The sequence below is a fragment of the Oenanthe melanoleuca genome, chromosome 9, assembly GCF_029582105.1.
Source record: "Oenanthe melanoleuca isolate GR-GAL-2019-014 chromosome 9, OMel1.0, whole genome shotgun sequence".
Lineage (NCBI taxonomy): Eukaryota > Metazoa > Chordata > Aves > Passeriformes > Muscicapidae > Oenanthe > Oenanthe melanoleuca.
Genome location: NC_079343.1, coordinates 5,971,118 through 5,997,730, shown reverse-complemented (window position 1 = coordinate 5,997,730; position 26,613 = coordinate 5,971,118). Strand labels below are relative to the sequence as shown.

At 39.0% G+C, this 26,613-nt stretch overlaps 1 protein-coding gene across 1 annotated transcript in view; it reads left to right on the top strand.

Moving 5' to 3' along the window:
- Positions 1 to 26,613, top strand: part of STAG1 (STAG1 cohesin complex component) — a 158,089-nt gene that overhangs the window by 29,862 nt on the left and 101,614 nt on the right. Inside the window, exons 2-4 of the mRNA XM_056499180.1 lie at positions 6,721 to 6,855; positions 13,305 to 13,407; positions 22,480 to 22,644. Coding sequence (XP_056355155.1) covers positions 6,827 to 6,855; positions 13,305 to 13,407; positions 22,480 to 22,644 — 297 coding nt within the window. The 5' untranslated portion in view covers positions 6,721 to 6,826. The remainder of the gene's footprint in view (positions 1 to 6,720; positions 6,856 to 13,304; positions 13,408 to 22,479; positions 22,645 to 26,613) is intronic.

Here is a 26,613-nt window from a genome sequence, read left to right as displayed (position 1 = left end):
ACCCAAAGCAGGCTGTGTCCCAAAAGTCTTGTCTGGCTTTTCCCAGCTGTTTCAAGCTCCTCAGAATAAGCTTGCACCACAGACTTTGCCTGTTGCACCTGACAAACATGATCCATCTACTTGGAAAAGCAAAAATATTCAGCAGTGGGTAATTCCCATTTGATTGATAAACTATTGGAGAGCTTCACTAGTCCTTACCTGATTTGTATGCATCTTACCTGAGTTTTTCTTTCTGCAGTAAAACCCATTGCTTGTGTGTTCTCACTGAGAAAGACTCTTTATTCTCCCTCTCCATTGCCTTTGCAGCATGTTTTACCCATGGGAAAAGAAGTCATCCCGTTTCAGTCTGGTCTGTGTCCAGCTGTACTCTCCTGTTGCTTTCCTGTGCACAGGTGTGTTAGAGATTCCTGGCAACTGGCTTGGCCCACTAAAATCAACTGTGCAAAACCTCGAGAAGCTTTAGGTCATTTTAGTGAGCTGAGTAAGCATCAGCTGAGCAGGATGGTCATTTTGGGGGGAAGTGTTTAATTACTCAATAACTTTAATTGTCTTGATAGCTCTCACTTATACTGTCCCTTTCATTATTCAGTCTTTTGCAAATTTTTATTGATTGCTCAGTCTTTTGTTTGGAGGATGACTCAACTGCAGTTTTTACAATAAGCAAAATCTCTCTCAAAACTTGTTCCATGGGCTTTTTTTATGGTTCTCAATGCTCTTGCATCATCTTAAAAAGACAATTGAGTTTATCTTCTCAAGAAAAAGTTTTGGAAATACAAGTGCAGAGAAATAGGCTGAAACGTCTATTCATTCTTACAGCTTGAGGACTGTGGAAGTAACTTAGTAGAGCCCTTCCCATTTTGTGTATTTTATGTTCAGAGCAGGTAGGCATGAGGCTGGTGGGTAGCTGATGTTATCCTAATGGACAGATGGGAAGGAGCAAGTCATTAATTTAGACCTTAATCATCCAGATATTGGACTAACATTAGAACTCAGTGCCTTAACTCTTAGTCTTGTGCAATCAGCCCGTAATTATTTGCCCTATGAGTGACGGAGTGCCCGTAGCCCCTGGTGATCTCAGTCACAGTTATGAGTGCTCAGTGCTGCAGAAAATCAGGTCAAGTGTCTCACGAAGTGTCCACAGAGGAAGCAGCAGCTATGTCTGAAGAGTCTGTAAGAATAACAACGGGAAAGCAAGCTTGTTTTCATATGCTCAGTCCATCAAATTAATGGTTATTTTTAAAAAAAAATTATAATTACAAATTGAAATTATAACATTTCTGTTCTTGAGCAAGGCAGATCTACAGGAAATTGTTTTCATGAAGCATTGATTAGTATTTTATATTTTTGTGTTTTATATTGTATTTTTAGTGTCAGCTATCCTAGGCATTAGAAGAAAGCAGTATATGATAATGTATTTAGAAGCTATTGGACTAAACACTGGAGATCAAACAATTGTCTGAGTGATGTGTGACATTTAAATTAATTATATTATTATAGCCATGTTTAAAGGATTGAATCAGCTTTCCTGTGTGATCTTGGTGCCTTGGCACAGACCTGCACAGTACAGGAATTAGCTTCTACCTTCTGGAAATGGTAGCAGAAGATACAGAAAAACGAATTGGTTTTGGCAGTTCACATATTTTTAGAGACAGAAAACTAAGTATAGAAATGTGGTAGTATGCCTTGGATGTTTTTGTCACGTAGGGGTTTTATCCCCAGCTCTGGAAGAAGTGATTTGTGTAGCCTTTCAGTGTGAGGTCTTGCATTTGGAATGTCGGAGAGCACAGAATAATATCGCACACTGTGATGTGACACTTCAGATGATTTTTCTGGCTGACTAGGCAGGACCTGTCTAGGCTAAAAGCATTTGGTGAGAGGAAGCAGCAACAGCTGTTTTGCCTGTAGAGTCAGTTCTGCGTGTTGGTGCAACTGAGGGGACAACTGCAATTGAGGACAATTTAAATGGACACCTAGGGGTTGTCATGAGATAGTTCTTGATCCCACAGACATGGGTAAAATGTCTGGTGATACCTGTAAAGAATGGAAAAATGATAATAAAAATCTGCTAAATATTCCAGTTTTGTGTACAAGTCTCACTGTGTGGTTCTTGGCTGTACATTTTACTGAACTTCATGTGATTCCTGTGTGTCCAGTGCTCCAGTCTGCCCAGGTCCCTCTGAACCGCAGCACAAACATCTGGTGTGTTAAACAGCTGTCCCAGAGTTTGGGGTTTTGACATTGACATGTCTTTGCAGGCTGGGAACTGCAGGTTGTACTGGAATGGCTAACAAGAACAGCAGAGGCACACTGGAGAGGGATGTGGGGTGCTACTAATAATATATCCAGGATGACTTTGATGGGTGTGGGAAGTGAAGCATTGCCATGCTGTGCTAGCCTAGCTAGATGCTGATATTTCCTCCTTCTGTCATGGTTTTACTGGATTAGGAATGCTGCAGACCACACAGAGAGCTTGCTATGCACCATAGGTAGTGAGGAGCTCACTAGTGCTCAGTGATAATCTTTCTATCACTTGGGCTTTCAATTTTGGCTTAAGTACTTATTATAATGTGATAGAGTAAAATATATATTGTGCACAGAACTTCAATGAAATTATTTTAAAGATGGGCTGAATGAGCATTATGCTTTTCTTTGGCCTTAAATGATGGATGATGCTATGTGCTTTCAAAATTAGAGTTGGGAGTGGTGATCTAATTTGGCTTTCAATCGAGTGGCTGTAGGGTCAACATGAACTAATATGTTTCAAGTTCCAAACCTGTAGCAGAAATAAAGCTTATGCTTAAAGAAATATTTAATCCCGAGCAAAAATTCCTGAGTGATGCAGAACACATCATGGCATTTGGTAAATTTGTTACAAGGTTAGTTCTTGATGATTATTTTTCTGTTTCTGCAGGATTTAGAATTCACATTTGCAATCTCTAGATACTATTTTCACTTTGCTGATGGGTAGCTGGGTAGGAAGGGTTTCTGTGCTGTACCAAAGACATTAGATAAAGCAGTGAAGGCTAGAATTGATCTGCCTGCATCTGATCCTCTCTTCTCTGTCACCTGGTTAATAGAAGCTCTGCCTGGGTGTACAGTGCAGGATTGTTGTTTGTGCTGATGCCGTTTCGTAGTGGATGCAGGTTTTGGACAAAATATTGAGGGGAAAATCTTGTCTCTAAACTGTGAAAAACTAGAGTTTTCCATGTCTTGTTTTCTGGCGCTGTGCAGGAGCATGACGCACCATCATGTACTCCAGCAAGGAGCAGCGAGGGAGAGAGCAGTCATTAGAAATGTGAAATGAAGGAAGGGGGTAAAGGCATTACCAGTTAATTATAGAAGACATTCCTTCATTTGTGTGAAGTTGTTCATTTGTTTGAATATATTTTGCACTTAGAAGGGATAAAGTGACTTGGTCAATAAGGAAAGGAATTGATATTAGAAATCTGTGTTATCTTTTGTTTTGGGTGTCTTCTAGGCAATGGAATTAATAATGTAGTAACTGCTAGATTAAGTAATTGATTTCCTTTGTTATTTAAGTTTGGGTTCAACTTTATAAGATGTAGGTACCTAGTCCATAATAGAGTTCATTTAACTTGATTTAGTTTTGTTGTTTGGAAGGACTCTGTCAGGATGTTCTCAATCTTTTAATTTGTTTAGTTTTTGGCTAAATAGGTGGATTTCTTTAGCACTGGAGCAGCAAACAGCCTAAGGACTGCAAAAAATGTGGGCAGCTTTGTGTGTTAGTAAAAACTACAGGAAATATTGATGGAATGCATGTACTGGATTCATTGTAAAATCCCAGAGTCTTTTTAAAACTGAGCTCATTATGAGATCGTTATTGAAGAAACACTATAATAAACCAAACAATCTACTAGAAAATACGTTTTTTACAAAGGCAGTTTTATATGATGGTCATTATGTCTGCCCTGATTATTGTGCATGCTTGGAAAACAGGCAAAAAAGGGAAACATTTACTTGTTTCCCATTGTATATTTGAACTAAATGGTATCTTCTACTGCCTGCTTTATATTCCTCTATAGGTAATTTAACTGGACCACAGCATAAATTTATGTCATCTTAAAATGATGTTGCAGGTGCAGGTTCAAAAAGCTGGAAAGGTACAAAGGTCGTCATAATTGAGATTGAATGAAAACATCAGACTTTTTTCCTAAACTAAAATAGAAGCAGTTGACTGCATGTTAAAGGACTGTATTGTGTTTATTATAGTTTAAATAACCCCAAATGCTGAAGTATGAAATATTCCTCCCTTGTTCTGTTCTCCAGGACAGGTGACAAAATGGCTATAGGTCTCAAGCTTTCAGGATTTTTTTTTGTCAATGACTTTGTTCTCAGGCGGAAGTAGAGAAGGAGGGAGAGTTTGATTTTCCTGGTTATAGAACATCATCTTTCAGAAACAGGTATTTCTTTCATTAAAACCAGAAAAACACGAAGGTTCGTATTTTTGTAGTCTGTAAGGATGAATGAATTTTCCACGGTTGTCAAACAGTTCCTGTATTTTGTCGTACACTGGCTGTGTTACTCTTGTATAGAGTGGTAACTTTGTTGTCTTCTGATGGTCCAGTCTGAATTTGCCACAGAGGGTGGTTTCTTCCAGCCATGTTTTGCAGTTTTCTGTTTAGCATAAGGACGATGAGAAAACAGCACAAGCCCTTGCAGTTCCCTGGTGTCAGGTTTTCTGCTCTTAGCACTACCTTCGTCCTCTCTTCTGCTTCTGGCTCTTTATACCCTTCACTTCATACTTTTAAGTCAGGACATTGCTTTTCAAATAAGCTATCTCTGAGCAAGTATCCTTTTCCTCATGTGTGAGAGTACTTTCCTAGAGCAGCTGAATGCTGCTGACTACTAGCACAGCCAACAGTTGGGAATGGTGATGAGGTTAAAAAGGAAAATTAAAAAAAGAAATCCCACAAAGCAGTTGTGCAGGATGCCGTAAATGTCTGTGGAAGATATCTCACACGGAGCACAAATAAATTTCCTTGAACTTCTTTAGAAAGTTTTTCTGGAAAGTAAGATTGTAATGAATGCTGCTAGAATTAGATAATCTGAAGATCTAAGATGGATAGGTTTCCTTTGAGGTCCAGCTAGCATAAGCATGTGTGTGTGTGTGTGCATGCTTGTGTGAGTACAAAAAAATCCTTTTTTCTTCAGTCTTATTCCAGTTGTAGTGAACTTCTCCATTTCAGAACTGACCATTGCCTTTATTTTTTCATCTAGGAAGTCAACTCAGAACTTAATTCAATCTAATGATGTGTTTGTTTATGATAAATTCTTATCAGTGTCTGAAATGGTTGCTTTGTGTTGTTGACTGGACATGTCATTGCCCTGTTAGGAGCAATCACATCCTTTGAAACACACTAATGAGCAGTGTCTCTAATGAAGAAATGCTTATGGAAATAGCACAAATAGCATATATGACGTTTTTTTTCAAGGAGAACTCAGATTAACTTCTGTCTCATAGTGAAACTGGAGAGCTTTTACCACCAGCCTGGTGGTAAATTTATACTAGAGTTGTTAGTTTAGCTCCAAACAAACTTTTTGTTTATTAACATGTGTTTTGCAACTAAATGGCTTGCTAATTATATGGTATAAAAAATGTAAATTTTATGATAAGGCATTGTAAGCAAAACTGTTGGTAGCACAAAGTAGTAAGTACTGGAAGAACTAGTTGTATGCAACTGTGAGTCTAATTGGAACTGTAATATGAAGAAGCAAAAATATCTGTTTATTCTGTACAGTTTGGTAAATGAACACTGATATGTGTGTGTAGTAGGATGGAAATTATACTTTATATGTTGTACTGTTTTGTTTAGAAGGGTGCACTTTCATTTAGATCCTCCATTTGGTGCAGTTTTCATTGCCTCTGCCTGGCTAGATTTTCCTCCTGCCTTGTGCAAAGCTACTAGAGCACAGGAATAAAAAGCCCATCGAGAGGAAATTAAGTATTTAAATAAAAGAGTTTGAACACATCCCATATTTTAAAAACACACAGTTGAGTCCTTGGTATGCCTTGCCATTGCTGAGCTGCAGTGCTCCATGCAGCTCTTCATATTACCCCAGGACGTGTAAAAGGGGAATATGGAGCAAATCTACTTAGTTTCTCCAGAATTTGCATTTTCTTGAAGACTAGGATGGCAGTTCTGTGTTTTATTACAGTGAAGATTATTGAATCTGTCATATTGTACCATTATTTAATGGTAAAGTCTCATCTGCTGCCACTAGTCAACTCTTTGGTTAGTCTTTTGGGTAGAGAAATGTTACTAGTGGGTGTAGTGTCACCACAGATGCAGTCTGCTTTATTATTTAAACTTACAACTTCAGTTTCATTAAGTTAAAATACCTTCTGCTGCTGTTAGACCCCTGCACAGCTTCTGACTATTCTGTGAAGTTCAGTCACACAGAGCTGTAAGCTGGAGGGTCTGAATGAATAGGTGTAGTGCCATTTAAACACACATATATGTGGTAAACAAGTACAGGAGGTAATGCAGAACATTTAATTTTAATTTTTATTTAGTTGCACAAAGTTACCTAAACAGATATGTAAAAACTGAATGCAAGTTTTTGGGTCATCCATTCTAAATTTCTTGTGGTTTAATAGTGATTCTACTTCAAAATTGACCTTTTTTGTTGACAGCATGTTATATTCAATGTATTACTATTTCGGAGTCATATATAAAAATTTTTTTCTCTCTCTTACAGACTGGACTTTGAGATTCTTTTCATGAAAGAGGTTTCCAAGTAGTTGTCTTATAATAACTCTGAGAAGAAGTTCTATGTAGCTCTTACTTCCAAGAGTGCTGCAAAAATGATTACTTCAGATTTGCCAGTACTACAGTGAGTATACTCTTCTCTCTATATTTGAAATCTTGGCTTTTAAAAAGGTTGAAATAAACAGAGAAGTGATTTTGAGGATAAAGCATCAGCTTGAAAGAAGTGTGTGTTAGTGTGACTGTTCCAGGCTTCCTGTGTGTTCATGTGCTGAAAAACTGTGTAAAAAAACCTGCAAAACACTTAATCTAAATAATATTTCTTTTTATGTATGGAGATGTAACTTTGCTGTGCAGAGCAAAACAAGGTCTTTGGTACTTTTATGCTTCTGAATGTTGTGAGATTTGAGTAGTATGTATTGGTTTTGGTCAAAATGGACCATATTGTGTATTCCAGCTGTGTACTTTCTCACACCATATAGTATATTCCAGTTGTGTACTTTCTTACAATGAGCTGAAATTATTGTGCAAAAAGCCTTCTGCAGTTGAAGATAGCAAGTAGCATGAACATGTTTTGGTTCTGCTGGGAAAGAGGAGTGGCTAATGCACATGGGAACATGGCTCTGCTTGGATAAAGTGAGCTAGTGGGAAGAGCAGAGCAGAAGTCTGTAATAGGAGGAGCTGGGGATTAAAATGAGTAGAGTTAAGAAGGAATTTTAGAGACTGGAACCTGCTCCTCTCTTCACAGGGCAGAGAGAGAACACAGTCAAGAAGCTCATGGGGTGAGGTAATGACAGGGAAATCAAAACAGACCAAAGGACTTGGCTTGGAGAAAATTAATTTATTGCTAATTAAAAGGGATTTGGGTGAGGGTGAGAGATAAATACAATACCTACCAGGTGTTTCTTCTACCCCTGCCGTGACCTCAGTTCACCTTCAACCTTTCATACCACCCTATCCCCTCATGCCTCCAGTGTGGGTGCCCAGCCGACTCCAGCATGGACTCCTCTCACAGGACCCCCTTCATCCCCCTCACAGGACCCCCTTCATCCCCCTTTACAGGACCCTCTTCGTCCCCTCACAGAGCCCTTCGTCCCCTCACAGGGCCCCACAGTCCTCTCACAGGACCCCCTTCGTCCCCTCACAGGGCCCTTCATCCCCCTCACAAGACACCCTTTGTCCCCTCACACGGCCCTTCATCCCCCTCACAAGACGCCCTTCGTCCCCTCACAGGGCCCTTCGTCCCCTCACAGGGCCCTTCATCCCCTCACAGGGCCCTTCGTCCCCTCACAGGGCGCTTCATCCCCTCACAGAGCTCCCTCTGTGACCACCCTCCTGCTAGTGCCAGGCACCTGAGCCACATACATTTGGTAACTATCTAATGTTAATTTATTCTTGCTTGAAATGTTTTCTAATTTTTTTTTTAACCTCAGGGTGGGAAGGAACCTCAGTTTATCAGTGTCGAGCATTCCGCGCTAAGGTTTCAAGTCTCATTATTTAAGATACTGAATGGTTGGACAATTGAAAAGAAATTTGTTTGACCTTAATAATAGCATACTTTGCATTACCGTTTTCTCTTGTATTTTTAAAACATCTTAAAAAAAATTTGATTGTGGATGAGTACAGGCTAAAGCTGAGAGTGACCTTGACGGGCAGCACTGAGTAGGAGTGTCAGCCTGAGGAGGTTCTTGTTAGCTTAGGGATTAGTTGTGGAAGAACATTTTCTTGGTTTGTATTTTCCTGGGTTTGCCACATTCAAGAAGTGAGGGAATGTTTGTGAAATATGCCAAGAACAAGCTAGGAGAATCTGCTATGGTAGTGGTGGGAAAGGGATATTTGCTTCCTTCCCACTTCAAGTGCCCAGATGGACTTAAAAAGTGAATGGAATATCAGAGAATTTAAGGTTAAAAAGTGCATATTAATGGATTTGGTAACTCTACACACCAGCTGAAAAACCTGTGGGACTTTAAAATATACTGGCATATTCTATAGTCAGAGCTACTGGTACTAAGCAAATCAAAGAAAGAAAGGAAACATTAATGTTATTTTTTGCTGGTAAAGTTTGGAGTAATTTAATGCTGTTCTGCAAAGTGTTGGTGAGATGTCATCCTCAACAATACATGTAGTTTTGATTGTTTATAAACAAAAAGAGGTCTTCCATTTTACAAAGAACTCAGCATGATGTGCACATAGAGGTTTTGGAACTCTTCTGAGGGTTCAGAACATGGGCTAGTGTGGATGAAGTATCAAAGAAAATAAGTTCGAATTCAAAAGGTCCCAGTCAGGCTTTCATCAGGAAGAGGGCTGGCTAAGGGTGAGAAAACCTGAAATAATTTTTGGGCTAGAAGGTATTAGCTTCACACATTCACAGATTGGGGAAGACATAGTCCAGTTCCACATAGAATCCCCAGGTTTTCTTTCTAGCTCTTAAATGAATTATTTGAAGGATTATTATAATCTCCTATTCCTGTGCTTAATTTCTACTTCTTTTTTGTAATGTTTTGTAATCTTTTTGGCTACTCTCTTTAAACAAACAATCCTAAAGCCCATTTGATATGTTAATATATGTTGCTTAGGACCGTATCATCTATTCCCTCCCAAATTCTTTGTTGAGGGAACATGAAAGGAGAATCTTTACCCTTTCTAGGTTCATAGAAGTGGCTTCAGAACACAGTGAAGACAAGATTTCACTTACAGGCATTTCAGATGTTTGGAGAAAACATCTGGTGTATTCGATCTGTGTCATGGACAGTTACGAATCTTCTCTCAATGTCATGACTCATGTTTGCTCCTTAGAATTTGAAGATCAACCATGAGAACTGATTCATCCATGATTCATGAACCTGTGCATTTAGCCATTTTTCTTCATGAATGCTTTTTTTTTCACGAGGCTGAATCTGGTGATAGCAATTACTGAATTTATCTCAGCCCCTCAGCAACAGCAATAAAAGTTTATAGAAGTGTTTTGTTTCCTTTTTTACAAAACCTGATAAATAAACACAGGTTTTTGCTATGGTATGTTTTTAAAGGGGTATGGTATATAAAGCAAGGCAGAGTATACCTGAGCCCAGAAAAGAGGCTATCACTTGTCTTCTTTGCTCTGCTCACCCCAGTCTTGTAGGTCCCCCCCACCTCTGTCAAATTCTCTCAAGTCCCTGTCATTTCAAAGCAATCTTAAGAGAGGAGAGGTTTAGCTTTAGGCACTTCCACCTCTCCTTAGATGAGGCAGGTTTCCTTAGGCCCAGATTAGCTTCCCTCACAACAGCTTTCAAATTGCAGTATGAAGTTATGACTAAGCCAATGTTTCACCCTCAGGTGCCTAGTCACACACACGTGGAATGAGGATAGGATAATTCTGGTCTATTAAGATGTGGATAACTGCCACCAGATAAATTACTTCTTAGTAGCTCTGTGAGATGTGTAGGGAATGAGGGAGATGGATTCTGGCCAGCTGCTTCTCTCCCCGAGTGTTAAAAACTGACAGAATTGCAGGCAGGCAGGAGATGCTGTACTGCTGCTCTGAGTTCAGGAATAAGAGGAGCACCACCTCCCAAACTGAAAGGGCCCACAGCCACCCTGGAAGGGCCTTTCTGTGCAGGACTTGGATGATTCAAAACAGAATTCCTTGCTGCTTGAAATGATGTTTAATTTAATATGAAACCAGCTAAAGACTGGAGGTTGTCCTTGATCCAGTCTCCCTACTCCAAATCATGTGAGGATTGAAGGGAACCTAGTTTTTGATGTTTTCCCCTTGCTCTGTACATATATTCTTTACTGGAAAGAGGTTTCCTTTCTTGCTCACATGTTGTTAGGGCGAGATTTATTTTGTTTAATTTGAAACATTTATATTCAAGCTGTTTGTCTTGATCACCTTATCATCAGTGGAGAGAAAAAAAATAAATTTATAAGACTTGAACTGTCTGTCCAGTTTTGGACACTGACCTTTGTGTGTGGTATCTTGTATATTAAGATTTTCTGCATTGCATATATCTCTGATTTAGATTAGATTAGATGAATCTCACCCTTAGTACTAATTTATTGAGCTTTTCCCAAAAAGGGAAATAGCCAAAGAGGCTTCCAGCAAATCAGAGAAATTTTACCAGAAGAATATTAAGAGAATCAGGTTTAAGCAACAGTCTATTCAAGGCAAGGAATAGAAGGTGGTTAATAACTGTTCCTTCCATATGCAGTATTTGGAAAGATTTTAAATTTCCAGAACGAAATAGACAAATTTATCTGGAGGTTTTGCTAGACTGGACTGAGACTGTATAGGAAACTTGAATTCTCTGTGGAGTACATGCATGTGAAGTAGTAGTAGAGTTTAATTTATTTATATAGCTCTGGTGTTTCAAGGGAAGGGTTTGAGCTGTTTGCCTAGGAGGATTGCTGAATCTGTTTTTAATAGAGAGAAATTTTTATCCTGATGATCCTAGTGGTGCAAGTTTATAAGCTAGCAAAGCACAGTGTTTCCCCAGGAATGGGGGTATTGTTTAGATAGATACACCATGCCTGATACTTTTCCAATAAGGATCTAACCAGACTAGAGAGATAAGCTTTGGGTTGTTTTTTTTTTTGAGGTTTTTTTTGTTTTGTTTTTTTTTTTTTTCTTTTAGAGAGAGCAGTAGAGAATGGTTTTAATTTCTCTCCAGCAACAGAAGGGAGCAAATATTTTTATGGGGTTCCTTACTTCTGTATTCAAAATCTATTAAAATTGCCTTTGTGATCCAATGTGCATTTTTGTCAAAGTGACATGCAATGTGATGAGGTATGGGAGTGAAGGCTGGGTACATCCATCTGCATAAGCATGTTTTCAGCTGGATTTACTGCATTGCTTTTCTCTGCTGTGGCACTAATTTTAACCAAACAATTTTGAACTCCACTTGGGGTATCCTTTATTTGATTTTACGTTTTTGGCAATTTTTTGTGTTTTTCCAAATACATAGCTTGATACTAAGTTTTTTAAATTTTATATTAATGACTTGAAAAAGCTACTTTTTAATTATATCACAACAAAGCTGTACTTTCAATATTTTGTAGAGGTCCTGCATTACAAGCATGTAATTTGTGAACTCAAATGCACTTGAATTGTGGTTTTTCGTCTCAGTTGCATGATTTTCTGGGATGTATAGAGTAGTTAGAGGTAATCCACTGAAGTTACTTTCAGTGAAAGAGACTCATATATGTTCTTTTGCATTTTGGCTTTTGTGGAAGATTTTGTGGTCCCCTTGGTGTCTTTGTGCTTGTGAATAGGAAAAGGTTAGAAATAATATCTTAATATTAGAAATTCATCAGTAATTTCATTAAAGAAGAGTATGAGAACATTCCCAGTTCTGATATCTTTTTGCATTATTAACTGGCTTTCTTGGTGATACAAGAAAATTTGTGAAGTATTCCTGATCTATAGAGCAAAATACAAAATAACCCCCACACAAGGTAGAAGATCTGTGTAGATTTTGGCTTGCTGGAGATTCTCAGTTTCTCTAGAGCAGATCACTATTGCTGCCACTGATGTTTGAGGCTCTATAAAATACGGAATATGTCTGATTTTCACCTTCCCTTTGCACAAGTTGTACAGCAACTGAACTCCATTCACTTCAAGGAAATTATTTCAGTTTTAAAGAAGTGTATGGTTATAACTTCACTTGACCCATCCTTGAGTAATCTAGGACATTATTAGTTGTAAATAAAAATTTATAGAGATCTGATGCACTGGTGATCTTGCACAGTAAAAATAAAGCCCATCAGTAACACATATGGTTTTGTATGTGAACTGCTCTTAGGCAAGATCTAATGCCTCAAAAGATCAATTACAGTCAGAGTTTCTTTAAGCAGCCATGTCTGTTTGGAAGGCAGAGAAGTTACCTGCACCTCTGGCTGGGAGGGGTGGTGAAAATTGGGGGATTTTATTTTGTTTTCTTATCACGATTTAAATCTGAAATGGCAACAAATGAGAAATTATTGTTTGGGCTTCTCTGCTAACAGGAGTTGAGCACTGTCAAAGCTTTTCCTTTGTTCAAGTGAAAATATTTTTCTAACTGCAAAAATTACAAATGTCTCCAGATCAAAGGGTTTGGGCCTCAGAGTCAGCATGGATCCTCTTTATTAAGAGCTGCCCAAGCCCCTTGTCTTGGGGTGTGACTGAGAGCATGGTGGAAGCTGTGGGGAACCTTGTGTAACTGTGCTAATGATGAGACAGCTGGATTGGGCTCCACATTGCTCTTGGGGCCTTGAAAGCAGCTACAAAGAGTAAAAGGAAGTTCTTGGTAGTGAATGCATTGTGGGATTGATGAATTGAGCATGTGCTGGTTAATATAGCCAGTTTTGAAGTGTAAGGTGTTTTCAAATGAAAATGAATTGAAAGAATTCCAGTCAGTAAAATGACATTGCAGCCGATGAAAAGGGAAGGCTTTTGCCAGGGCTAACAGTGCCCAGTTCCTTGGTTTGCAGAATAAATGGGGATATCCTTTTAATGCTGACTTTTTATTGTTTATTTGTTTTCTGGCTCAGGACTAAGTATGTAATTGGTCAGTTACTTGTTGATTTCAAATCATTTGAATTTAATGTTTTCCCCCCTAGGGATTCTACAAATGAAACTACTGCACATTCAGATGCTGGCAGTGAGCTTGAAGAAGCAGAAGTCAAAGGAAAAAGAAAAAGGGGCCGTCCCGGCAGGCCTCCAGTATGTGTAATTTATTTTGGTTTTGTTATGCATCTATTTAATTTATTTTGGTTTTGTTATGCATCTGTTTTATAATTGATATCAGATTCTTTTTCATCTGATCATCTTGTGGTCACATAAATAGGCTTTTAATGAATCCTATGTCAGACTTTATGAAGATTTCTAGTATGAAATATTTATCAAATTGATGTGCAAACAACGTTTGAAGTGTTTAAAAAGGACATTAAAATGTTCTTATAGTAGCTATTAATTTTTCTTTTGTCATTTGCTTTCATGAATGATAGAGTTTTGTCATTATTGTCATTACAATGTTCTTCCAGATATGAGAATAACTTCAGTAAGTACTACCTCTTTTTTCTTGAAAGTTGCAGTGGACTTTAAGTGACACATGACATTTGAGCTATCCTTTTATTACTGATAATCTCTTAATGTGAATGGAAGAATTGCAGCATGGTAATTACTAGTTTTCTAAGAACATCTATTAACACATTTAAAAGTCATGTGATTGACATACACCGCATTCGACTTATAGACTGGGAGCTTCAACGTATCCTCTGGCAGAGTGCAGCAGGCTTTGTCTCTGCTGACCTATAAGTAGGAACATCCAGAAACAGTTCTCTCTTACATGGGGTATGAGGGAGGCTTTTATTTTCATTTATTTTATAAAATAGCCAGTTCATTGGAAAATGAAGGGAAAGTTCTGTGTGTCATGTTGTGCTTCATCTTGATTCTTGAAGGTGATCAGTTTAGTTCCTGTGGCTGTATCACTTGAAGTATGGAATGTGATGGAATTCCCGTGTGGAATAAGGCTTGGTGGGAACTTCTGTGTGTTTGTTATTAATGAGTTTGATTCACCTCTGTGTTGCTGTATGAATAAACTTGCAGTATGAATGTGCTATATATCTATATAGCACTAGTAGATGGAGATGATTTTTTTTTTTTTTTTTTTTTTAACCCTGAGGGCTTTGATCCTAAGGCTTATCTCCACCCATGGGCTTGGTGAGACTGTAAGAGTAGACAGATCCATGTGTTAGTCTCAGGCATGCTGGCCAAGCTGGAGCAAATTCCTCTTTACTGTTGGTTTTCAATTTGCATCACAGTCTCTGGACTTATTCAGGGTGCCAGTGTTTTAAGTCCTGGATTTTCCTGGGCATGTTGTCTTCCTTTTTGAAAGATTTTAAACACTTTTCTATGATGCATATATTCTTCATCAGATAAATGGATTTGCTCATGAACATGAACCTTCTTCAGGGCAAGCCTTAAGGAAGTGTTTAAAGAGAGCAGCTTATCTGTTTACATAGCTTGTAAACAAAGGAAAAAATGAAAAATTATCTTACTAATGTTACATTAGGAAATCTGTGGGGTTTTGTAGCTCTAATGAAAAAAAGCAGGCTGGTGCAACCTGATTGCTAACCCAGAATGTTGTCACAATACAGGAATTCAAATTACAGCAACACTAGGGATATTTTCTACCCAGCACACGCTCACTGGAAGGGAAAGGTGAATGTTACAAAAAGCATTTCTCATTCCTCTGCTTCAGTTTATTAGTCGCTCCTATGGGAACATTTGCTGGAGCACTCTGCTGGTCCTGCTATCAGGTTTCTCGGGGAGGAATTGCTCATTTTGCTTAGAACAGCTCCAGGCTCATTAGGTGTCTGTGATTGTCAAGTGATGAACAAGTCAGAGAAGGCAACCATTGCTTCATTCACAAAGTGATGGCCTGTGAGCTGACTGCTACTGCTAAGGAGCAAGACTTTGGGGTTATCAGGGTGAATACTGTGGAAGCTCATTTTAATGCTTAAGAAGAGTCAAAGAAACCCAGACCCAGTCTTAAAACTTAGAGGAAGAAAATAGAGAGTGAAGCAAATACAGTGTCCTTTATAAAACCGTAGTTTGTCAAAATTTGGAAGAATTTGCTCAGTTCTACTTTCTCTTTCCTTTTTGAGCTCCATCCCAAAATCTCAGGAAGCCATATATTAGTACTGGAAGAGTTTCAGAGAGGAAAAACAATATGGTCGTTTATGGAATGGGACGCAGCAGATCTCATTGCAACCTCGTCAGAGTGGGGTCAGCTTTGGGATCAGACCCCATTGCTCATGGCTTTTCCAGTTGGATTTTGAAAACTACCAAGGCTGAAAACTGCACAGCCCCTCTTAGGTGTCTGCCTATTCCATTTTACTTCATTGTAAATTTCTCCCTTGGTTCTTCTACCAGAAAAATAAAAAAGAAGCCCCAAAAGTAAAAAGCGACTCAATGCCTAGTGTCTAGAGGAGAAATGCAAAAAGCTTGGAGAGGCTAATCTAGGCAATGGAATTTACAGCATTATTTGATGTTAAAAGCCAGGGACTTGGTAATTGTATTGCTTTAGCAAACCATTTTGCTAACCCAGCCACTTCCCTCAGGTGAATTACCTGGTTCTTACAGGAGGTGCAGCTCTCACATTTCCTCCTCAACTCTTCATTACTGTGGGTTTTGTTTCCTTCACAGGTACCACCTACCTTTATTGTCAGATGTGAAACAGATTAAAAGGTTTAGTTAATTTCAGAAATGGTTTTCTCAACTGAGATTTAGCTTAGATGATTTTTATTTCTGTTATAGACCTGAAGAATGGTAGCCCAAAGGCTCTTCTGATTTCTGTGGCTGGGATTTTTTTCTAAATAAAATATTATGGTCTAATAAGATTTCATCTCTTCCTGCAAATGTTGATTTTCTGATGTCCTCAGGCCATCACAGCTACCATGGCACAACTGTCATAAACATACTGACCTCTTTTGGAAAGGGACTTTGCTTTGTGCTGCGTGATCCTATTACAGAGCTGCATAGAATTTATTCCATTAAATATATGTATGTATTTTAAACAATTTTCTGCTGAGTGTCACAGAATGGACTTGACCTTTTATCAGAAAGGTACACTACTACAAGAGCATTTTCCAGATTGTTTTCCAAAGAAAGATATTCTTTGCAGATTTGAGACCTTTGTAAGAAGATGGTGCCCATTTGGAAAACTGCCTTTTGTAGCAAATACTACTTCAGTTTATAGAGAACTGTAATGCTTTGGGGGTACCTTCACTTTCGAAAAAACTTGGAACTAGTTGATCTTTAAGATTTCCTTTCAATCCAAATCATTCCATTCTAAAACACAGCTTTTCAAGTAGCCCCTTCACTTCCATACACTGTTCTAATGAGTACCTGACTGAGTAGGCTAGACAGTCAATTTGCAAATAGATGAAGTGCATTGGTCTTGCAGAACAGCTTTCAGAATCTAACCAGACTGTCCCGAATTCCCCAGCCTTGCTGTGAGTTTAGCAGGGGCTGTGCCATGTCCTGCTCTAGTGGCTGGGGCTGCCTATTGGCCATGTGCCCTTCCAAGACTGAATCTTGTAGAGCAGATGGAGTGATTGGCCAAGAGCTGAATCTGTCCAGCCGGCGAGGTATTGTGGTGCACATGGTTGTGATACTGTGTGTGAGGATACCATCTGGGTGTTTATTTAATCAGTTCTGGGGGCTCTATTTCATGAGTGACTTCTAACAGTCCTCTCCTTGAAATTTCTGAGTAATATTGGCCAAAATGCCCTCTCTGCTGCATTATTGAAATACATGGGTATGGACGTGCTCTCCTGTTCTGCATAGCGGATTTGAAAGCCCAAGGGCTTATGATGCAGTGTAGTGTTCACATCAGTGAGCTCAGGCTCAGATCAGTTATTTACTCATCCTTTTCTGTCTCCTCTTCTGGATCAGCACTCTGTTCAGCATTGTTGGCATGCTTTATTTTAAAATACCTGGCCTACCGTCCCAGGAGCTCAGAATAGCTTGGCTTAAACCTCAGCTGCTGGAGGTTGAGGCAGTGAGAGAGATCCCTGGCTGTGTTTCAGATTTGAAGTAGGAGTAGACAGATTTAATCATCAATTCAGGGGACAGGGAGAAACATCAGTTTGTCTTTTCCAGAGGTGGCAGTTTGGAGATCTCTGCTGGTTTCTCTCTCATCCCATACTCAGAACCACAGCATATCTTTCTCCACTTAAAGCAAGAGGAAACAAGGCACTTCTGTTACTTTTGTCCCCAGCAAAGCCTGTACAATTTTGCTTTCAGGCCCTTTTGTAGTTTTTGGTATGGAGGAGACAGACCGCAGCGCCTTATCTTTGCATTCATATGGGAAATTTTAACTTTGCAGCAGATTCCTGGCCTTATTTAATCTTGCAGTGTAGATACAGCAGGGGATTGAGTTTTGCTTCTAGTTCCAAGTCATACGTGTCCTGATTAATAACAGGGAGGAATCCTCTTAGAAGAATTTCTTTTCATAGCAGTGGAGGTTTGTGGTTGGTGTGATTTGCATCAGTGTCCTGTTTCAGCTTGCCTGCCTGATGATTTAGTTCTGTCCCTTAGAACTGAAGAGAGTCTGTTGTTCAGTAGAACTGCAATGCATCTATAGCATCTTTGTGAAGACTTTTCTGTCCTGTTACCTGCAGCATTAGAAGTTTTCCTGTTAAGCTTTTGATGGGATGTTTCTTGTATTTTTGGCAATCTAATCTATTCTTCATTTTTCTGTGGAAATAGTCTTTTTTTGGTAGTAAGTGCCTCAATTACAAAAATTGAAATTATTCAAGCATTATAGCATACTCTCTTGATAGAGCTCTTGATAGATTTTTAAATAAGGGTGAAAAATAGCAGCACCATTCCTACCACTGCCTCTGCTTTTTTTGTCCTAAACTGCAAGTGCTGCAGCTGAAGCAGCCCTGGATGCACTGGGTGTTAGGGGACCTACACCTGTCTTTATTTGTAGGATGAGACTTTTCACCAGGAGCATCTTGTTTGTTTCTATGACTAAAACAGTCCATAGGACTGTTGGAATCCAAGAACCTTCTGCCTAGATAACCACAATGAAGGTATGAAATGTGTCATGGTCTTTTTTTAAGAGGATTAATTCACAAGGACCGCAAGCATTGCCATTCTTCTACTTAACACGAGCTTATAACACAGGGCCTCTTGAGGGGCTAGTGCCTTGGAGAGGCAAGTCCTTCAGTCTTACTCAAGTGGAGGTTAAAAAGCTTCTTCCACTTTCCCTGGGAAATGGGGTATCTGTTCCTCTAAATGACTCGTGTGAATGCACGTACAGGTCATTTTTTTCTGGTGGTGTGACTCTAGGATTTTTACTGCCTTTATTTTTTCATGAAATGCATCACATTAACTTGGGGAAAATTAATGGAAAATGTCAAGCCATTTTCACTTTTTTTTTGGGTAGTATGTGAATTAATTTTCACTGTAGTACTTGATTTTACAAATGTGGGTCACTTTGTTTTCCTCACCGTAATTTTAAAGACATGAAAGGAAAAGTATTGTGTAGCTAATCCGTTACAAAATCCTGAACTGTCAACATTTTAGTTTAATTGCAGCCGAGGTGAGTATTTTGTTTCTTGTTTGCATTCGTTTAAGCCTTAAAGCAACAGGTAAGATACGTGGCAATCAGTATGCCCATTTTTGCTTGTTGCTTCTGTGGCATATGCTGGAACTTCTGAATTTCCTAATGCTGGTATATATAAACCCTCAGTTTTGTTGTCACAAATTTAAAAAATCATCAGTTATTTCTGTTTTCATTTGGCACCTCAGTCCATTTTGATACCACACCAGCCCAGCTGTCTTGGATTTTGGAGTGAAATCACAAATGCAACTGCTGCAGCCACCCAGCTCCATGCAGCACCTTTCTTGGTGTGTGATTAAAAAGCCTCAAGCATTCTTACCTTGTCATGCTGCTTTATCCCTCCCTTTGGCAGTCCTAATTCACCCACTTCAGGGCCAAGAGCTGTAAAAGGGTGTGTAATAATCACAATTTTGCTCCTGTTAGGGCTCAGAGGTTCTGTTTTTCCTTGTGTCTTGATGAGCATTTGGTGGATCCATGGGAGCAGGCCTGCTACAAATGTGCCTGATCTTCTGCAACATCTCATTTTACAGCTGTCAGTGATAGTCTGACAGGGTTACTGGGGCCACACTCATCCTTGAGGAGGGCTGTTTCTGTGTAGAAGCTCTTCATGACGTTAGAATACTTTTTTTTTTTTTAGAAGTATTACCTTTTCCTGAGAGTGCATGTGTCTCTTTTCTGGGATGCACAATTACCTATGCCTGGCATCCTCGAAGCCAAACATAATTTTTAGATTTGTATCTTTTGGACCTCCACTTCCAAGAGCACCAGAGCACCCTGCCTGTGGAGATATGCCACAGATGCTCTGTGTCATAAGTGAGTCTTCTCTGTTTCTACAGATGTACCAGTCCTGCCTTTCCTTTCACTTGATCCAGTGGTGGTGGAGGATGCCTCCATCCTGGGATAGAATCATAGAATACCCAGTTGAATGGAACCTCATGGGTCATGTGTTTCAACTTTGTCTGGCAAAGGCACGATCTAGAAAAGATGCCCTAGCAACCTGTCCACCTGAATCTGAAATGTCCAGTGTTGAGGAACCCCCAAATTCCCTGGGGAGATTATCTCAGGGGCTGATTGGTCTCTTTGAAGTAGGATCTCCTACTGAACTTTGAGCTCAGAGGCAGGAACCTGTATGAAGCTCAAACCTGTCAACATGGCCTGCAAAGTTTCTTGCTATAAATTCACAGACATTATGTGCAAATAATGTTTGACATCTGCATTGTAATATTGTGTGTTAATGACTAAGGGAGTGCCATGTGCTTTGTGCTTGCAAAACTTTAGAGCACCAGACAGTTGCTTGTGGACCTATATATGACTTTCTTTCATATTCACACTCTGGAGTGAGATTGAGCTTGAGCTTCCTGCCAGATGCCTGCTGGGTGGAAGTGCGGAGGGGTGGATGCCCTTTTTTCATAGTGCCTTTCCACCTGAAGAAAATGTTAATCCTTGCCTAGCTCAGATAGTTCACATTTTGGATTTTCTTCAGTCTCAAGTGAAGCATCTTGTCTACTTATTTTGTCTCTTGAGGCAGGATTCAATACAGATCCTACATCTGGATTTTGCTACTCCAGCTTGAATACACAATGGCTTTTCTAGATGAAAGATTTTTCTCCACTCTGAGAGCTGTTCTCATTTTCAAAAGAAAAGCTACACCAGAGAGAAATTTTATTCAAGTAGTCTCAGAAATATATCTGGTGTTAATTCAGGGCCAGGGTATTGGGGTATTTACTTGGACTTGAAGAATCTGGCATTCTCCAGTAATTTGTCAGAAGTACATCTGTCAGTTATTTCTGTACCTCTTCTAAGGCTTGATGGTGATCTCACCCTTCCAATTCAGACTAGCAGCCTTGGTTAAAGCACCTCGCTTTTCCCAGGATACCTGACAAAGGGAATTTATATGCCTGCTTTTGAGCCTGTGTCTGTAGTTCTCATGCTCAGGTACTCAAACAGGTGGCTTTTCTTATTTCTTTCATTAACAAGGTGGCTTTGGATATGTGCATTTCACATCCATCTCTTATTTCTTTTCCCCTCATCCTTGCAGTGTTTAATGCCTCTCTTTCAGTTACACATTGAGAAAAACTAAGTGTAGAGGGGGCTTGCATTAGTTTCTGTGGAGGGCATCTTTGCATTCAAGCTTTCATTTAGCAGTCCTTGTAGCTAGGTGAAGTGCTTACTGTCTTCCAGATGGAATAAGTGCATGGATTATATCTCTCAAAAGAATCAGTTTACTCTAATTCTTTCCCGTTTTAATCAATAGTGATCACATGTCTCTTTTGAGCTCAGTAGAACTTGAGCATTTCATATGGTGCTAATATTCTTGCTGCTACAGGCAGCTTTGCACAGACTTAAAAATTCATTGAGGGAGATACTCTTTTGATCCTAAGTGCAAACGTTAGCCAAAAAACTTCACAGAGATTGTACCATTATTTTAAGCTTTCCAGCTTGCATTTCTGTGCAAATACTTAATTGAATATTTGCAAGAGGTGGTTGCTCTCTACCTTGCCCTTTGCTTCAGCCCTCTGGCCCACCCCTTTTAAGCCAGTGATCCCATTTAAAGCAGGGGGAAAGCTGGACTTGCAGGGCTATCTTCTATCAGCTCTCTGCTAGAAATGAGATCCCTTTCCTCTGCAGTAAATTCTCTATGTGTCTGCACTAATGTAACCGAAAATGTTTACTTTGTGTTCTTTACTAAAAGCATTAATAGAAAATCAGCTGACAATATACTTGAGTAAACAGTGCCATGAGGATATTGCCCAAAATTTAATCTTTGTGTTGCTTGTGTGTTATTTTCTTTAACATAATTCCTCACGATAGCTTCATTGTTCTGTGGAGGACAGCGGATTTTGCTTTTGTTTGTCTCGCGGTAGGGAGAAAGAACAGAATACGGAATTAAGAAATCTGATGTTATTTTCCCCAGAATTTTTTTTGTTTCTGTTTCACAAGTGACGTAAATTCAGAACAAATTTTCAGTAGTTGAGTCTTGACAAGCAGTGTCTATAGCACCTGATTAAAACCTTGAAGGACATAGAGAAAATTTGCATTAAATAATTTAGACTCAAAGGTAAAATGTTTTAACTCATAAAATTTTGAAGCAAGAGTCTGTTATAGTGATCTACTAAATCTGGCTGTACAAATTTGGTGATTTGAGTTGAAGAGCTGACTATGTACACAGTTTCTTATAAAAGTTGTATGAAAATGCAGAAAATGAATTTTGATGTGGCAAATGTATTTTTAATAACTTACTGTCTTAGATCATTAGTTAAGATCACCAGTTATTCTCAATGCCTGTGTTATGTAAGACTCATGAGGATCAACATGAACTGGTGCTCCAGCACTGGGGGTTCACCACTGTCTTGGGGTGACCACTACTTACTTTGGCATGGCAGTGGCTTTTAAATAGTCCCTCAACAACTACTGATAAATAAAATCATATGTACCTGACTGGATAAAGTCCTGAGTGACCTGGTTGATTTTTCCTAGCTGACTCTGCTTTGACCTCTGGAGATGTCTTCCAGCCTTGCTCCTCCTGAGATCTTTGTGTGTATAAATGTGTGTGAGGGTGTAACCAAGTACTGTTTGTGGATTGTTTATAAAGAAACGCTGGGTGATTTCAGATGTAGCTATAATAAACTTTCCCTCTGCTGGTTTTCTTTGCCCAGTCTGCCACTAAGAAACCCCGGAAGTCTCCAGCGGACAAGGGACGTTCCGACCCTGGAGCTCGAGGAGTGAGTCGTGGGAGAGCCAATGGCCACCCCCAGCAGAATGGAGAAGGGGACCCTGTCACTTTGTTTGAGGTGGTTAAGCTGGGAAAGAGTGCTATGCAGGTAAAATGTCTACTTGTGTTCCTCCTCACAATTCAGTGTATCCTGACTAGAGTCCAGTCTAAGCTGTGCTTTTGTAATCAGTAGTATTTTCTTGTGGCTGCTTTGGTCCAACAGACTGTGTATGATAAAGTACAGGAGGGTTCTGATTGAGGGCTGTCATGTATCCTGCTGAAAAACAAGAGACCTGCCAGAAAGTCACATGTTTCAAATTCCATTATTTTGTTCATTACTCCTAAGTTAAAAATAAATGTTGATATTAAGCAGTTCATTAAAGTATATCCTGTAGCAAGCTTTATATGAGCAAAAAGTATATGAAAATAATAATGAATCCAAGTCTTTTTTGTTCACTTATTTTTTCAAGAATACCTGCTCACATGAGCAGTTTGGAGCCCCTTGCACTGGAACTTGCATTCCCACTGTCCGCATCAGGACAGCAGGTGAAGGCTAAACTATTTTCCTAGACTTCCAGTAAGTCTTGAGGGAAAACACTGGCATGTCCTGAAGGCAAATTTTTGATTGTAAAATAAATGAACTTGTCCTAGTTGCCTCTAGAAATGTTTCTTACCCTCTTATGTTTTTTATCAGATCAGAGGTCTTTACAGGATGTGTGGGGCCAGGTGAGTTGCACCTGAAGTCCGTGCACAGAGTATCAGTTTTGACAGTGTTGTGTGGTTTTAGTAAGCTGTTGTGCTGCAGCTCTTGGTTTTGATAGTCAAAGGAGTAACAATGGACCCAAAACTCTCTTCAGCCCATGCAGTCCAAAGCCAACAGTCATTCCTGCTCTGATGGATTGTTTAAGTATTTCCTTCAACAACACAGGACTTAGGCAGTATCAGTTAGTTTTGATGCTGACTAACATGAGGAAAGTACAAATTAGGAAAATTAGGTCCTAAGTCCCATTCTCACTATTACTTTTAATGTAGCTAAAAGCTAAGCCTCTTTTAAGTCCCAGAGGAATCAAAAGTTGAAAATGAGTGGAAGTTGTTGAAAATTTTCTGTCTCAAATCTGTTGAAATTCTGAGATGTAATTTTAAAGAAGTAATATACAGGAAGGAAATGAGATTTTTGTTCTTCATAGTTTCTGTGCTTACATTTATTTAGGATTGACCCTTCTTATCTAGTAGGTGAAGACAGAACAAATTTACTCCTAACAAAGCTACAGAATCCTTATGCTTTTTTTTTTCTACAGTAGATCTTCCAACTTTGTTTGGTTTTCAGCACTTCTTCAAATTTTGTTTTTGGCAGGAATTGAGGAAACATCTGGAGTCTATTTTCTGGTTTTGCTGTGGTACAGACCATACAATATACTTGATGTAGTATAGTTGACTTAGTTATTGATATTTGCAGAAGCCAAATGGAAAGAAATGGACGACTGCTTTGATATTTGATGACTCTGTGTATGTGGAATTCACTTTGATACATTTTATCTAGTTCAAAAGAGATGCTGACACAAGTCTTCTGCAGATTAAATACAAAAAAAATTGTCGGCATGTTTGTATTAAGAAACCTTCGGAATTCAGATACAAAGATATTGTTTTGAGAAGTGGAGAATTTGTGTATGCATGTGTAGGTGGATGTGTGTCTGTATATTCACATATACATACCTGTATCCACAAATCACATATGCATAGGCTCGCACGTGCTTAACACCTGCCCAGCCTTCAGGTAGGAAAAAAGTACACAGCACCACCTAAGCAGGGGAGAGATGATACACAAATCCTAAAAGGAGTAAGCAAGAGTATTTGAAGGCCTGGGGTGTGCAAACAGGCATAAATGACTTGAGCCCTAAATTCAGGATTATGCATCACTTGGGCACCTTTGAAAAATTTACTGTTGGTAAAAATTCTAATTTAATTCTAAAGAATTAAAGAAACCCTATAATAGGAAAGAGAATGCACTTAAAATGTGTTTTAATATTTTTTAACTTGCACTTTTGGGCAGTCATTTCATGTGAAACCAAGGTTCTATCTACCAAACTTATTGGTGCCTTTATCCTTGTATTTTTCCATAATAGCTTAGGGATTTTGATGTAACAATTAGGAATACTTGGCATTTTTGTTTTTCATAGTTTTAATGCAGATTTTTTTGTTCAATTTTAGCAATATTGTCAATATTAAAGTTTCCAAATAAGTGCCATATATTTGTATTTGGCCAAACATATTATTTCTCAATATTTAATTCTTTCCCTGTAATATGAATATACTTTTTTTTTTCTAGTGCTCCTAAGTTTTCTTCTATCAATGAAAAGCCAGGAAAATTCAATTAATATATTCAGAGATTACATGGAAATTATGTGCTTTCATTTCTGATCTGTCTGCCCCTGCTGTTTGCTCTCAGAATTTTTTTTAGTTGTTAGATTTTTCTGGCTTTGTGATGCCAATTCATAAAAATCTGTTGCTGAATTCAATTTTCACTTCTTCTAAGCTTCTCTATTTTGGTTCTCACAGCAGGATTCTTTTATTACTTCTCTTCAGGCTTGCTGCTGGTTTTTTCTTCCAGGGAAATAAAATCAGTTTAAGTTTTTGTATTTCAAGTATACATAACTCTAGGAGTGCTCTTTGCATAAAATCTTTGTGTAAGACACGGGGTGCTGCTTGTGTCTTGATTGAACTCTGTAAATCTATTTGATGCCCATGTTAAGTTGGTATCAGATGGTTGTCTGTGTTTTTCATTTGCTCTGTAACCTTTTGTACAGTTAGCGCTTCAGAAGTTGTTCTGTCAGCAGCTTGCTTTGTATGAAGTGTGATGTGACCTTCTGCTCATGCTTTCTGAAGGTACATTTTCAAGTATTACTCCACTAAAACTATTCATACAACTTCTGTAGTGGTTTTTGTTTTCTTAGTCAAACATGATACTCTTCTGTTTTTTGTAATTTATATCTTCCATATATTTATTTTTTATAGTGACAACTATATCCTGTGCATTTCCCTGCTTGGAGCTGCCATAGGCAGAATGGTCTCTATCAGCATTTCTCATGTGCTCAGCTGCCCACTGGCTTGGGTGAGCCTCTGCTCTTCCAGCTAAACCACCTAGGCAGAGACTGGTAGCTAAAATCTTCAATCATCTCTGTATTGGTGTCTGCCCCTGCTGTAAAGATGACAGGAAACTAAAGAACTTTAGTTCTGAGATGAGATCAGATTTTGTTTCAGACTCAGACTGCAAATTTCTCATGAGTTAGTTATGACCAGTTATCTGTAATGAAGTTTGTACTACTGGTGATCAAACCAAGCATAGAAGTGTTCTGCATTCTTGTCTGCAAAGGGGTTTTGTTCCCCCAGAACATCAGAGAGAATGGATCATCATTAATTTTAGTAGGTGTTCAGTACCAGAACATTAACAGATCTGTGCCTTGATGACTCTGTAATATTCTGTGCATTACCAGTCACCTTTAATTGTTGTTAGCAGTTCACTACAGAGTAGAGGCTGATTTTGAGGAAAAAAAACTTTTAGAAGTTGCCGCCTCTGCTTATGCTCAGCCAATAAAAGGTTATCTTGGTGTTGATTAGACATTGTTCAGAATAAATATGGCTCCAGTATGTGCCAGCAATTATTTTAAGATAGGTATCCAAGTTAGTGTGTTGTAATGGAATTTTTTGTTGTGCCACCAGTTCTTCCGTGTCTTTCCAGAAATCAAGGATGCACAGGGTTCCTCACTGTTCTTACCTGAACATCTTGGCACATGGGGATTTGTGTCCTTTGAGGTCCCCTCCCTGTCCAAGTAAGGCTTTATTTGTAGTACTGCTTACCCTGCCCTGAGAAGGCCATCTCTGGCAGTAGGTCACACTTATTCCTAGTTAGAGTAACTGTGTGACCATATTTACCTTATACAGGAGGAATTGCTTATGTTTTTACATAGATCAGGGTAGCTGTAACTGGATTGCACCAAAAATCCAAGAGCCTGTCTCTGACAGTAGCAGCTAAGAAAGGTAATAAGGTGGCAAAAACAAATTTTAGGTATTCTCCCTACCT